At 37.1% G+C, this 15,695-nt stretch overlaps 1 protein-coding gene across 2 annotated transcripts in view; it reads right to left on the bottom strand.

Moving 5' to 3' along the window:
* The window catches only part of GRAMD1C (GRAM domain containing 1C), a 90,934-nt gene that overhangs the window by 47,120 nt on the left and 28,119 nt on the right, over nucleotides 1–15,695 (bottom strand). For both annotated transcript variants that reach the window (XM_045088405.1, XM_004761415.3), the window contains exons 4-6: nucleotides 11,799–11,902; nucleotides 11,092–11,187; nucleotides 8,334–8,414 (exon numbers count right to left, since the gene is read on the bottom strand). In XM_045088405.1, the coding sequence (XP_044944340.1) occupies nucleotides 8,334–8,414; nucleotides 11,092–11,187; nucleotides 11,799–11,902 (281 nt within the window). The remainder of the gene's footprint in view (nucleotides 1–8,333; nucleotides 8,415–11,091; nucleotides 11,188–11,798; nucleotides 11,903–15,695) is intronic.

Here is a 15,695-nt window from a genome sequence, read left to right as displayed (position 1 = left end):
GGGTGGGAGGTCGGGGTACCAGGTGATGGGTATTATAGAGGGCACGGATTGCATGGAGCATTGGGAATGGTGCAAAAATAATGAATACTGTGGGCACCTGGGTGGCTCAGTGGGTTAAGCCGCTGCCTTCAGCTCAGGTCATGATCTCAGGGTCCTGGGACTGAGTCCCGCATCGGGCTCTGTGCTCAGCGGGGAGCCTGCTTACCCCTCTCTCTCTGTCTGCCTCTCTGCCTGCTTGCGATATCTGTCAAATAAATAAAAAATCTTTAAAAAAATAATGAATATTGTTGTGCTGAAAATAAATAAAAAATAAATTTAAAAAAATATTTCATTTATTCATTTGAGAGAGAAAGGACATGAGGGGGAAGGGCAGAGGGAGAGTGAGAAGCAGACTCCTGCTGAGCAGAGAACCCCACTCAGGTTTTGTTCCCAGGACCTGGGGACCATGACGTTAGCCAAAGGCAGACACTTAACCAACTGAGCCACCCAGGCACCTTGGGGGGAAAAATGTACTTTTAAAAGCATTCTTTCTCAAGGAACCATACTTGTCTCCATTTTTTTTCCCTTTATGTGGATTTATTTTATTGGAGAAATCAATAAAACACATACAAAACACACACAGAGAGACACATGCGATTTTAAAATCATTTTGTTATATTTACCTTCATCTTTTTTCTAGATTAATGTGCTTTAAGGCCTTCTCATATAAAAAGTAAGCTAAGTAGACATATTTACTATTACTCTCAGATTCCTAATTACAAGTAAATATGAATATAATATTCTGAACTTAAAGTCTCTTAAAATATTTTTAATAAATATGACATTATTCAAAAGACTTGTGTTGTTTTATAGAACTCTGTAGTTATGCTGTGCATTTTATGGATTTTGTGGGGGGTTTTTTAATAGTATTACAAAAGATCAAGAAATCTAACCAATGTGGCTTTACCACTTTAAAAAACAAAGGATGGGGCACCTGGGTGTCTCAGTAGGTTAAGCACCTGCCTTTGCTCTAATCATGGTCCCAGGGTCCTGGGATCCAGTCCTACATCCAGACCCATATTGGGCTCCCTGTTCAGCAAGGAAGGCTGTTTCTCCCTCTGCCCCTCCCCCCTTTCATGCTCTCTCTCAGGCTCACTCTCTCTCTCTCTCTCTCAAATAAATAAATAAAATCTTTTTTAAAAACCAAAGAAATTTTTCAATTTTTTCATTAAAATTCAGATCTCAGTTTCTTCCTTGGCTCATCTGTAAACCTGAACTTTATCACTTTCCTGGAGTTGTTTTCATAAGGATGTATCACAACTTTCTCATCTGTGATAAGCACAAACTGGATTTGGGGAGGGACACTCAGATCAGGTGCATAACCAAATGCAGTAGCAGTCTTTGGCTCCTTATTAGAATTAGGGAAATGCACCTGGGGTATTTCCAGACCACTCAAAAACCTTGGCCCTGGAGAGTAGCACTAGCCAGGTCTCTAGGGCAACACTGGAGTTTTCACCCTATGCCATTAAGAGCAGCCCACTGTAACTGTAGCAATGCATCCGAACATGGTGGGCCTAAGCCCAGAAAGAGGCTTCCTGCAGCACAACCTGGAAAGGGCAACACAGAGCTGTAGGGCAGCAAGCCTTAATGCAGCCACTTCATACTCTTGCCAGTGGCTGCTGCAGGCCACCAGACTCCTCACTTTGAGGCCCGCATCACCCTGTCCGGGACCTGCCCGCATCACCCTGTCCGGGACCATGGATATGGGGTTCCAAGGAGGCAGAATGCCCAAATGCCAAGAAAGACTCAGGAGAGTGGGACAAGCTTGGACATGGTGCTTTGCTGCCAGTTCTAGTCCCTTGAGGAGGGAGGAGGGGCTGGGTTTGGGAAACTCCCCCACTCCCACCCTCACCCACCATTTGGGGACTTCCAGGCCACTTCCTACCCCCAGCACTCTGGGAAGTGAAAGCATCCCAGTGGGGCACTGTTTGGAAGTCCCTGACCACAGCAGCTGGCCCAAAGTTGGAAAAACATTCAACCCTAAGAGCCAAGAAGGCCACAATTTGTCCACTCCAGTGAGGGACTTAGCTGGAGAGTCGGGAAGAGAGAAGATAGAGTTCTGGCATGTGGTGTTTGAGCTTCAGCAGCAAAGGAAATCTCTACTCCACCCTCCAAGCCATTTAAAAAAAAATAGATTTATTGAACTATAAATAACATAGAACAAAACTCACTTTAAGTGTACAATTCAGAATTTTTCACATATCCTGAGCTGTACAACTATCACAACTTTTAGAACATTTCATCTGCCCAAAGTCACCCAAATCCATTAGCAGTCAACTTTTCATTCCTCCCTCCTCCTGGAAACAAATTTACTTTCTACTTCTGTGAATTTGCCTACTCTGGACATTTCATAAAAGCAGAATCATACAGTATATGTTTTTTGGGGATGGGTTTTTTTCACATATGATAATGCTTCAAGGTTCATCTATGTTGTAATATGTATTGGTACTTCACTCCTTTTTATTGATGAATAATATTCTATTGTGTGAATATACATTTTTCTCACCATTCATCAGTTGATGAACATTTAGGATGTTTCCACTTTGGGGCTTTATGAGTAATGCTAAGAATCTTCAAGTGCAAGTATCTGTGTGAGCACACACTTCCAATTTTCTTGCATAAAAACCTAGGAGTGGAATTGCGGGATCATGCAGTAACTATGTTTAACATTTTGAGAAACTCCCAAACTATTCTTCAAAGTTTTCATAATTTAACAACCCCACCAGAATGTGTGAGAGATTTCATTACTCCATATCCTCAACATTTGTTAATGTCTATTTCAGCCATCCCAGGGGTTGTGAAGTAGTATCTCATTGTGGTTTTATGTTCCCCCAGTAGCTGAAGACATTGCACATCTTTGCCTGCACTTATTGGCCATTTGTATATCCTCCTTGGCGGAATGACTTTTCGAATCCTTTGTGCATTTTCTTAATGGGCTATTTGTCTTTTTCTTGTTGAGTTGTTAGAGTTCTTGATATGTTCTGGATATAAATGCCTGATCAGATATATAACTTGCAAATACTTTCTCCCAATCTAATGTGTTGTCTTTTCACTTTCTTGATGGACACCTTCATGCATAAAAGTTTTTAATTTTGATGAAATCCAATTTATCTACTTTTTTCTTTTGTCACTTGAGCTTTTGGTGTCATATCTAAGAAACTACTGTCTAATCCAAAAGTCATTAAGATTTATAGCTACAGTTTCTTCTGAAAGTTTTATACTTTAAGATCATACCTTTGGGTCTATGATCCATTTTGATTTAATATTTGTATATGGCCTGAAGTAGGAATCAAAACTCATTCTTTTGTATGGATCATTTAGTTATTCCAGTACCATTTGATGAAAAGACTTCTTTTCCTGTGTCACTGTTTTGGCACCCTTGTCAAAAATCAAATTAGGGCTGATAAGTGTAAGATTGTATTTCTGGACTCTCAATTCTATTCCATTAACGTGTATGTTTAGACCTACATCAGTAAACCTACTGCCTTCATTATTGCAGCTTTGTAGTAAACATCAAAACAAAAAGTGCAAGTCCTCCAATAGTACAGACTGAATTGCATTCCCGTAAAATTGGTATGTAATGGGTGCCTGGGTGGCTCAGTTGGTTAAGCCGCTGCCTTCGGCTCAGGTCATGATCTCAGGGTCCTGGGATCGAGTCCCGCATCAGGCTCTCTGCTTGGCAGGGAGTCTGCTTCCTCCTCTCTCTCTCTCTGCCTGCCTCTCTGCCTACTTGTGATCTCTCTCTGTCAAATAAATAAATAAAATCTTAAAAAAAAAAAATTGGTATGTAATGCCCTAAACCCCCAACGTGACTAATTTGGAGGTAGGGACCTTAAGGAGAAAATTAAGGTTAATGAGGTTGCTATGGACTGAATTGTTTCCCCTCAAAATTCATGTTGAAACTCAAACTCCCAACATTTGGAGTAGGGCTTCTGGGAGATAATTAGGTTTAGATGAGGTAAATGAGGGTGGGACTCTCATGATGCGATTAGTGCCCTTATAGGAAGACACCAGAGAGTTAGCTTGCTCTGGCTCTGGCTCTGGCTCTGGCTCTGGCTCTGGCTCTCTCTTTCCTTCCCGGCTGTGTCAGAACACAATGAGAAGGCCAAGAAGTGTTCTCACCAGAACCCCACCAAAGCTGTCACCCCAATCTCAGACTTCCAGCCTCTAGAACTATGAGGAAATAAATTTCTGTCGTTTCAGTCACCCTGTCTATAGCATTTTGTTATTGCAGCCCCAACTAAGACAGAGTTGTGAGGGCGCCCTACCCTAATAGGACTGGTATTCATGTAAGAGGAAGAGCCACCAAGAATGTGCATGAATAGAGGGAAAGCCATGTGAGGACACAATGAGAAGGCTGCAAGCCAATGAGATGGGTCTCACCAGAAATTCACCTTGTCTGTTCCACGATCTGGGACTTCCAGCTTCCAGAAGCATTAGAAAATAGATTTATGTTGTTTAAGCTGCCAGGTCTGTAGTATTTTGTTATGGCAGCCGTAACAGACTAATTAATTCAATTTTGCTCTTTTTCAAGACTGTTTTGACTATTCTGGGTACCTTGCATTTCATATGAATTTTACGATCTGCTTTTCAATTAAAAAAATTTTTTAAAAGACTAAATAAATAAATAAATAAATGCCAGTTGGGATTTTGATAGGGTTTGCAGTGAATCTGCAGATCAACCTGGTAAATGGGGAATATTGCCATCTTAACCATATCGTCTTCTGACCCATGAGCATGAGATTTTTTTCACTTGTCTTCTTTAGTTTCTTTTATTAACTATTTTAACTTCCCGTGTTCATCTTAAAGTTCTTTTGTTAAGTTTATTCCCAAGTATTTTATTCTTTTTTATATTATTATAAGTGAATCATTTTTTTTAATTTTGGGACTGTTCACTGTCAGTGTATAAAATATAATTGATTTTTGTATTTTGATCATATATTCTGCAACTTCCTGAACTTGTAAGTTCTAATGGGTTTCTAATGATTTCCTTAGAATTTTACAAATACAAAACCATATCATCTGCCAGTGAATATAGTTTTATTTCTTCATTTTTAATCTGAATGACTTTTACTTCTTTTTCTTGCCTATTTTCCCTTCCCTAATGAAGTCAGAACCTTCAATACAATGTTGAATAGAAATGGCAAGAAAGGACACTCTTGTCTTGTTCCCGACCTAAGGTGGGGAAGCATTAGTCTCTTACCATTAAGTATGTTAGCTGTAAGCTTTATCAAGTCAAAGAAATTCCCTGCTAGTCCTACTTTGGTTTTGGTTTTGTTTTTCTTTATGTTGGATATTGTCACCTTTTTTTTTTTTTTTTGACTGTGATGATCATGTGGGTTTTGTCCTTTATTCTACTAATATAGTGTATTACATTGAATGATTTTTTTTTTAAAAAGATTGTATCTATTTATTTGAAAGAGAGATCACAAGTAGGCAGAAAGGCAGCCAGAGAGAGGAGGGGACAGGCTCCCTGCAGAGCAGAGAGCCCAATGCAGGGCTAGATCCCAGGACCCTGAGATCATGACCCAGAGGCGAAGGCAGAGGGCTCCACTGAGCCACCCAGGTGCCCCCATTGAATGCTTTTCATATGTTCAATCAACCTTGTATAAATCCTATCTAGTCATGGCATTTAACTGTTTTAAAATTGTTTTTATATGTTGCTGGATTTGCTTCACTAAATTACTTAGGTTTTGCTGAGGATTTTTATGTCTATATTCATAGACAAAATGAACATAGACACAGTGAACATAAATATTGCCCTATAAGTTTCTTGTGAAGTTCTTTGTCTGGACTTGGTTATGAAGGTAATAATGGCCTCTTGGACTGAGTTGTGAAGTATTCTCTCCTCCTCTATTTTTTGAAATACTTTATGAAGGATTGATGTTAATTCTACTGTAAACATTTGGCAGAATTTACCATTGAAGCCATCTGGGCCTGAGTTTTTCTTTGTGGGTAGATTTTTTTTATTGCTAATTCAATCTCTTTCCTTGTTATAGGCTTATTCAGATTTTTTATTCTTACTTGAGTCAGTTGCAATGATTTATGACTTTCTAGTCACAATTGTCCATTTCACTTAGGTTAACTAATTTGTTGGCATAAAATGTCCATAGTATGAACCCTTTTCATTTTGTAAGGTCAATAGTAATGTTATCAATTTCACTTCTGAATGTAATAATTTTAATCTTTTTTCTTGGTCAGTCTAGTTAAACCTCACTGATCTTTTCAAAGAAAGAACTTTTCATTCTGTTGACTGCCTGTTTTTCTATTCTCTATTTCATTCATTCGGTTCTAGTCTTTAGCATTTCCTTGCTTCTGTTTGTCTTTAGTTTGTTTTCTTTGCCCTAACACTTAAGGTGGAAAGTTAGGTTATTGATTTTTTTTTTTTTTAATTTGACAGAGAGACACAGCAAGAGAGAGAACACAAGGAGGGGGGGTGGGAGAGAGAGCAGCAGGCTTCCTGATGAGCAGGAAGCCCAATGTGGGGCTTGATCCCAGGGCCCTGGAATCATGACCTGAGCCGAAGGCAGATGCTTAACAACTGAGCCACCCAGGCACCCTGAGATCAATCCTTTTTTTAATATGGATATTTATAGTTATAAAATCTCCTCTATTCATTGCTTTAACTGTACCCAATGAGTTCTGGTATGTTATGTTTTTGTTTTCATTTAACTTGAAGTATGTTCTAATTTCTCTTGTGATTTCTTCTTTCACTCATTGGTTATTTAGGAATGTTTTGTTTAATATCCACTTTTTATGAATTGCCAAATTTCTGTTATTGACTTTTAATTTCATTCACTGTACAGTCCATTATATTATTTCAATCCTTTTGCATTTATTAAGTTTGCTTCTATGACCTAGCATACGGTCTCTCAGGAGAGTGTTCCATGTGTACTTGAGAAAGATGTATATTCTCCTTTGAGAGTCTCATAGATGTTTTTTAGTTCTAGTTAGTTTATAGTTTTGTTCAAATTTTCTATCTCCTTGTTGATCTCTGTGGTTATTCTACCCATCATTAAAAGTAGGGTATTGAAATCTCCAACTATTATTAGGTATTAATAAAATTATCTATTTCCCCCTTCATTCTAGTTCTGTTTGATGTATTTTAGGGTTCTGTTATTAGGAGTATACGTACACACACACACACACACACACACACACACAGGTTCTGTTATCAGATGTAAGTTTATGATTGTTATACATTCCAGATGGATTGACCCTTTTATTATGATAAAATATCATTCCTTATCTTTATTTTTATCTCAAAGTCTATTTTGTCTGATTCTACTGCAGTCACTTCAGCTATTTTTTGGATACTATTTGTAATAGTGTCTTTTTTTCCATCTGTTTGTATCTTTAACATGTTTCAAACAGACAGCATAGAGTCAGAGCATGTCTTTTTTTTTTTTCATTCTTTCTGCCTACTTCTGCCTTCTGATTTAAGTGCTTAATCTATGTTTAATGATTTAAATATAATGTCTGCCATTTTTATATTTTCTATATATCTTGTGTCTTTTTGTCCCTCTCTTCCTCCATTACTGCCTTCATACCAGTTAAACAGATAGTTCTAGTGTACCAGTTTTAATTCCCTTGATGTTTCTTTTACCATATTTTTAAAGTTATTTTCTTGATGGTTACCCTGGGGATTTCAGTAGTCCCCCCACCTTATCCACAGGTTCACTTCCCCCCCCTTTCAGTTCCCACAGTCAACCACAGTCAGGAAGCAGATTGTCCTCCTTCTGACACACCATCAGAATGTCAGTAGTACCTAACAATACATCACAATGCCTGTCATATACCTTACCTCATTGCATCATGCAGTCATTTCATTATCTCATATCATCACAAGAAGAAGTACAGTACAATAAGATATCTTGAGAGCGAGAGAGATACCACATTCACATAAGTTTTATTATGGTATACTGTTATAATTATTCTATTTTATTATTAGTTATTTTTATGAATCTATTACTGTGCCTCATTTATAAGTGAAATTTTATCATAGGTATGGATGTATAGGAAAAACATAGCATATGTATTGAGTTCAGTACTATGTGCAATTTCAGGCATCCACTATGGGCCTTGGACAATATTCCCTGCAAATAAAAGGGAGACTTACTGTAAAATTAACATCTTAACATAACTATGGTTTCTGTTTTGCTTCGTGGTTCATCGTGGAATTTGTATAGTCTAGTCAAATTAACTCCAGAAAAATTCAACTTGCAAACACTGTGGAGGTACACATTGGGAGGCTGCTATTATAAGAAGCACCTGCCTCTGGTATGAACACTTACCTTGTCTAATAGTACATTCTGCCACAACCTAAAGATACTGAGGTAACTTCTATCTCTGGCACCAAAAGATGTAAAGAAAAACTGCAAAGAAAAATGGTGAGATAATTTCAGTGTCATTAAAAACAAGTGGGGGTGGGTGACAGGATCTGTCATGAAGATCTGTTGGCACCTGCTATGATTAAAGCAAACTAAAGGGACACCAACCCTATTTCATATATTATTTTTGTTTCACTCTTTGCTACAATATAATAAAAATAGGTAATTAGAGGTTGAACAAGGTGCCTTTACAAACTATCTTACAGGGGCATGTGGGTGGCTCAGCCTGTTGAGTCTGATCTCAGGGTCCTGAGATAAAACCGCACATTGGGCTCCGTGCTCAGCATGGAGTCTGCTTAGAGTTTCTCCTTCTCCCTCTGCACCCCCATACAGGCACATGCTCTCTCTCTAATGAAATAAAATGTTTAAAAACTTTATCTTACAGGAAATACAATTTTATCAATATTTACTCAGAAAAGGAGCTTGAAATAGGTAAATATTTATCTACACGTAGTTTATTACAATAATCTTTAAAACTTATGAAAAAGATTAAAACTTTATTTATTCTGAACTTTCCAAAGAGGCATGATTTGGTGCCCATATGAGCCAAGTATACATAAAGCCTTAAAAAAAAATGCAAGTGGGGGCCCCTAAGTGTCTCAGTCAGTTAAATGAGTGACTCTTGGTTTTGGCTCAGATTAAGATCTTATGAGTCATGGGCTCCATTCTCCGCAGGGCGTCTGCTTGAAGATTCTCTCTCTGCCCCTCCCCCTCCCCCCCTACTCATGCACACACTTCCTCTCTCTCTAAAAATAAATAAATGAATAAATCTTTCAAAAATTCAAGTGGATTTCAGAGATCAATTTATTTTAAGGATCTTAATTTCAAATCATATCTTTCATAGTCTTCTAAAAAAAATCCAGAAATGCTTAATTTCTACTAATTATAGATGTAAAACACCCATGTTAAAACTTAACTTTGCTTTGAATGCTATAGAAAAAAAATAGCATGTTTCAATCTATAATTCTATGTTTGCTTTTAGCCCCATCTCTTCCTCTGCATTTAACTGATTTTGCAAAGTCACGTTTTAAAATAGGCTTTTATGAGAAAATCTGACAAGTGACAGCACTAAATACAGTCTCTCAGTGTTTCATCCTTCCGACCCCATAGTTAGTGACTTTTCATGATTGAGTAGTTATTTTTAAGGATGAGAAAGCTCAGTTATATGTTTGATTTGCTAAAAAAAAAAAAAAAAAAAAAAAAAAAAAAGTCAAACAAATAATATTTTGGGCATTTATACTTTTTATAGAAAATTTTTAAAGTGCTATTTTCCAGTTAATAAATTGAAATGTTGCTATGTAACACTCTCCATGAAGCAAAACTTTTCATAACAAGACTATATCGAGGAGATTTTCCAAATAGAATTATATACATAATATATGGCCTAATGATAACTACTTAATGATAACTACTTATCCTCTATTTCCTTCCTTAGACCAAACTGTTTTGCTTTCTTGCATTATCATAATCTTATATCATTTTTTTCAGATATATAGATAAGAAAAATCTCCTAGTCCATTTGGTTCCTACTTTTTTTTAGAACTATTTTTTCTATTTATTTGAAGCACAGTAAAAAAAAAAAAAAAGGTACATTTTGAAAATTCAGTGGCACAAGGTACACTGCCATAACTTGAGGGACGTTATACAATTAAAAAAATAAAAGGGGGGCGCCTGGGTGGCTCAGTGGGTTAAATCCTCTGCCTTCGGCTCAGGTCATGATCCCAGGGTCCTGGGATCGAGCCCCGCGTCGGGCTCTCTGCTCGGCGGGGAGCCTGCTTCCTCCTCTCTCTCTCTGCCTACTTGTAATTTCTGCCTGTCAAATAAATAAATAAATAATCTTAAAAAATAATAATAATAAATAAAAAAATAAAAAATAAAAGGAAACAAAAAGAAAAAAAATTTCCATTTGAATCACTGCATTACATAATTTTACCTGCCCAAATAGACCATTTACAAATATTAGGTCAATAAACTGCTAACATTCATAAAAAGGTAACTTTCTTACTAAAATGCAAGAATTTAAAAGATTGGTATCTGAACAAGAAAAGATAAAACTATAGTTCCCACTTCTTAAACTAAATAATTTATCAATTCTGTCCACTCTTGTATATAATCTACCACTTAGTCCTATGACTTTGGGTTCTTTTTCTTTTTTTTTTTTTTTTTAAGATTTATTTATTTATTTATTTGACAGACAGAGAGCACAAGTAGGCAGAGAGGCAGGCAGAGAGAGAGGAGGAAGCAGGCTCCCTGCTGAGCAGAGAGCCCGATGCAGGGCTTGATCCCAGGACCCTGGGATCATGACCTGAGCCGACGGCAGAGGCTTTAACCCTCTGAACCACCCAGGTGCCCCTTGGGTTCTTTTTCTTTTGCTTAATTTCCTCATCTGAGAAAAATGAGAATAAAATATAGTAACAAATTTTTGTGAAAATTAAATAAGAAAATATCTATACAGAACTTAAAACAGTGTTAAAGGGGCACCTGGGTGGCTCAGTAATACTACACAGCACAACAACTAATTTAGTATTAAATTTAGTATTAAATACAATGTATTTCTACTACAAATTCCTAACTCCAAGAAAAATTACCAACACTGATGTATCAGTAGGAAGCAGATTTTCTCCACATTATATAATAAAGCAAAGGCAGAAAAGCTTTTCACCTTTTCACCCTCTGTAACAATCTGGATAGCATTTGGGATGAGTCGAGCAGTTTTCTCCTTAGTCATGAAGGTTATGTTCTTTAATGCAATACAAATCTAAACACACAAAAGAATGAAAAATTATTATATGGATTTTTCAGAAACATGTACAGCACAAAATACCAAGTATTACATCAACCTAATCCAGAATATTCCACTGAAAAACATGAAGGAGTTAATAATAATAAGTACATGCTTTCATTCTCTGAAAAAAACAGGGTAAGCAGTCAGACATTCTCCCCCGTCAATAATTTCCTCCACAGCTCTTATCTCTAAGTTTAGGATAGAGTGTGAAAAGACATGTGGGTGTTCATGTTCCATATTAACACATACACACACAAACAAAATCCAGACAGTCTGTCACATAAGACATGATTTTGGCAGTCAAATGGATGTATGTTCAAGCTTTTTTCAACCTGAAATCTCTTTCTCAAACTGTATTAAATATGTACAAATGGAGCTCAATGTACTAAGAAAATAGATTACATAATTCAACAGTATATAAATTGTATATATATATCTATTACATGCAATACAAGTACAATATACAAATATAAATATATATTTATTTACTTTGGAATCCAAAGTATATTATTTTTAGGAAGACTGCATATATTTCTACCTATGCAATTATTTGTATCAACAAATCAAATCCAAATACATCTTACTGTAGTTTCCCATCTGAAGATGTTGCTATAGAAACAGAGCCAGTTTTCTGAAAGATATAGACGTCCCTGAAGCAAAATGTCCCTCTGAAGAGCACAAGCATAATCTAAACACACAAGAATAAGGAACAGCTTATTCACAAAAATCTGGCAACTTTATAATCTCATCCTACTTTAACACATGAAAAGTCATCACTCTTTGTTCATTAGTTTGTTTGTTCATTCAATCACTCACTGATTCAGATACTTTGGGCACCACACATCAGATATTTTGCTGGAACTAGCATTACCAAACATGGGCCTTTCCCTCATGAAACAGTCTAGAAGGGAAGGTATATAATAACAAACAAATACAAAATAAGTATAATGATCAAGTGTAGAGAAAGCTATGAGAGACTATAACAAAGAGGACCCAGGTATGAGGGGATTGGGCAGGGAGAGTGTATATCAGAAAAAGTAGTTTTTAAACTAAGAACTAAAGGTCAATAAATGGTCAGCTGGACTATGAAGAAAGAGCATGTGCGAAGACCCTGTGGTAGAAAGAGAAAGCATACCTGAGAAAGAAGAAAAAGCATACAAAGAACTTTGGGCTAGAGAAGCTGGAGAAACTAGATCATGTAAGGTTCACAGGCTATGGTAGACTGTGAACTTTACAAGAAGCCACTGATGAGGTGTTTTGTTTTGTTTTGCCATTGATGAGTTTCAGGCAGAAGGGGCCCGATCAGATGTGTATTATCCAAGACTACTTTTTTCACACTATGAGAATAGATTCATATAAATGGGTTGAAAGTCCAGGGGAAAACTGATGGTGGCTCAGACTTAGAAATGACAGTATTGAGAAAGAAATAGTTTTATGTAACTACTTTACTCAAGTAAATATACTTGAGATATTTAAGAGGTAATACTGATGGGGGAGTGGTGATTAGACATTGGAAGAGGGTGAGGAAGGGGACAATCATTATTCAAAAAATTGTATAGATTTTAAGTTAGTTTCAAAGTTGGTCCTCTCTGCCACAGCACTAAAATCCAGCAAAATCAGGAGTGTTCTGGTAAATGCCACTATCCACCAGTAAGTTAATACCATGATTTAGATTTGGCTCTTTGGCTAATGTAAATAGTATAGCTAAATTATCAATAATTCAAGATATAAAGGGGTGCTATTGATGGAGTTTGGGAATATAGGTGAGGTTTGGTGGGGTGAGCTCTGAAGCTGACAAACAAGAAAGAATTCTTGAAACATCTCTGGTGCAAAATGGTGGTTTATCAAAGCACAGGTACAGGACTGTGGGCAGAAAGACCAGCTGAACTGCGGTTGTGAGGGGTGGCTGATTATATACTCGGGAGTAGGGGGACGCAAGGGAAAGCGTTTCAAAAGAACTTTCATATGCTGAAGAGGACCCACCTACAGGATACCTACAAAATACTAGAGGCCATGACCTTGTCAAGTTAAGGTTGTTTTCCCCTCTAGCTGGGTATTAACATTAAGACAGTTGGGAGATTCCTGGAAGAATGTCACAGGTGTCCCACCGCAGGAGTGGGAAGTGCGGAGTGGGTGGCATGGTGTCAGCTTTTGCTTTGTCTCCAGTTTGCCTTCTGCTCCCTCATCACTGTGAGAAGATTTAGTTTAACTGATAAATTTAAAAACTATATAAAGTGATTAACAATTTTAGGAAAACGTCATTGAGGTATAAACCTCAAAATATTTAAATTCAATCATGTTAAATTTCTAAGCAAATACTAAAAATTGAGCAAAGTAATTCAGTCTTGCAAAATGTTTTCTTCAGCAGAACAAAACTGAGATGCCCCCAAACAAAAATCCTAGTAAATAATTAAGTAGATTAAGTTACTCATTATGGGTATGCATCTCTAAAACAGGGATTGGGCTTAAGGTCACCTTGAGGTGTCCTGAAATTTTTATCTAAGCCACTGAATCATTTTATTAATTTAGTGCTTCTTGTATTTCAGATCAGAAATACTTGGCACACTTATTAAAACACAGATTGCTAGGCCCCTCCCCAGAAGTTTCTGATTAAATATGTCTGGAGCAGGGTAAAGAGTTTCAAGTCTAACATGATTCCAGGTAACACCAACACCGCTAGCCTGTGGACCACACTATGTAAAAGGCACCATTTTACATTAACTATGTTCAAAGCTATAGCAACCAACCAGATTATTTTAACTGAAGACTATTTGTCATAGATTGACAGACTTTTTTCAGTGTTTTAAAAAAGGGTTTCCCTGGGGCACCTGGCTGGCTCAGTCAGTTAAGCATCTGACTCTTGATTTCAGCTCAGGTTATGGTCTCAGCGTGGTGGGATAGAGCCCCAAGTCCCGTCCTGCTCCAAATTCAGCAAGGAGTCTGCTGAAGATTGTCTTTCTCCCTCTCCTTCTATTCCTCCCCCCAACCTCTAGGATAGAGGTAAAAAAGGGGAGGGGAGTGGGAATCCCAAAACAGATATATTTTATTGGAATAAACTATACCTCAATAAAAAAATTTTTTTATAAAATGGCTTTCTAGCAATATGGCCCATGCAGAAAATGAAAAAAAAAAAAATTTTAAGCCAGGAGATTTTATTTTTATTTTTTTACTCCCAATTTCCCTACTGATAAACAAACGTGTAATTATCATATCAGAAGGCAATATTCTACCTGACTTGAGTCAAATAACAATCTGATTCATCTAGAATATAATAAGAAAATGTTTAACAAAAATTGGTCTATAAAAAAAAAAATTGGCCTGTGGATTTTATAACTTTATAATTAGTGACTAGAAAGATAGAATAAAATTAAGTAAATTAACCAAGCAACATAGATCACTTTCATATGTGTGTTAACATCAACTAACTAGTTATTACATAATCAATTTTGGAACAATTGAATGGCTCCAATTCTTAAAGATTTATTAACTATAACACAACAAAGGTTAGAGTGGAAATATGTACCAAGTGTTATGGAAATACAGATGGAGTGTATAAGCACCATATACTTCTAGAGTAAAATTGCACAATAAATAAACAAGATGACCTATTTATAGTTTTATCAAAGGATTTAGACATCATCTATCTATAAGGGAGATAACAGTGAATTAAAAGAATGTGTTCTTAATCATGTCAGGAAATATACATCCCAAAGTATTCTTTTCTTTTTTTTCCAAAATATCCTTATCTAGCAGCAATCATCTATGGGAACACAATAATGCTAACATTGCCTTAAAAAAGACTCTCCAGGGGCACCTGGGTGGCCCAGTCGTTAAGCGTCTGCCTTCAGCTCAGGTCATGATCCCAGAGTCCCGGGATGGAGCCCCACATCAGGCTCCCTGCTCAGCAGGAAGTCTGCTTCTCTCTCTCCCATTCCCCCTGCTTGTGTTCTCTCTCTCACTGTGTGTGTCTCTCTCTCTGAAATAAATAAATAAAAATCTTAAAAAAAAAAAAAAAAAAGACTCTCCAGAACAACATTTTAAAATCTGCTTTCAGATTTAATATTTAAATTATAAAAGAAACCATTCTTGGGAACCTGGGTGGCTCAGTGGATTAAGCCTCTGCCTTGGGCTCAGGTCATGATCTCAGTGTCCTGGGGTCAAGCCCCACATCTGGCTCTCTGCTCAGCAGGGAGCCTGCTTCCTCCTCTCTCTCTGCCTGCCTCTCTGCTTACTTGTGATCTCTGTCAAATAAATAAAGTCTTTAAAAAAAAAAAAAGAAAAGAAACCATTCTCCTTTTTCATTTTTTATTTTTTTTAGAGAGAGAGCAAGCAGGGAGAGGTAGGGGAGAAGAAGAGAGAGAGTTCCAAGCAGGCTTGACACCCAGTGTGGAGCTGGAGGTGGGGCTTGATCCTACAACCCCGAGACCATGACCTGAGCGAAATCAGAGTTGGACACTCAACCAACTAAACCACCCAGGGGC

Source organism: Mustela putorius, unplaced genomic scaffold (genome assembly GCF_011764305.1).
Source record: "Mustela putorius furo isolate JIRA1106 unplaced genomic scaffold, ASM1176430v1.1 tig00003834_pilon_pilon_pilon, whole genome shotgun sequence".
Taxonomy (NCBI): Eukaryota; Metazoa; Chordata; class Mammalia; order Carnivora; family Mustelidae; genus Mustela; species Mustela putorius.
Note: the sequence above shows the minus strand (reverse complement) of the source record. Positions and strands in the feature narration are given on the sequence as shown.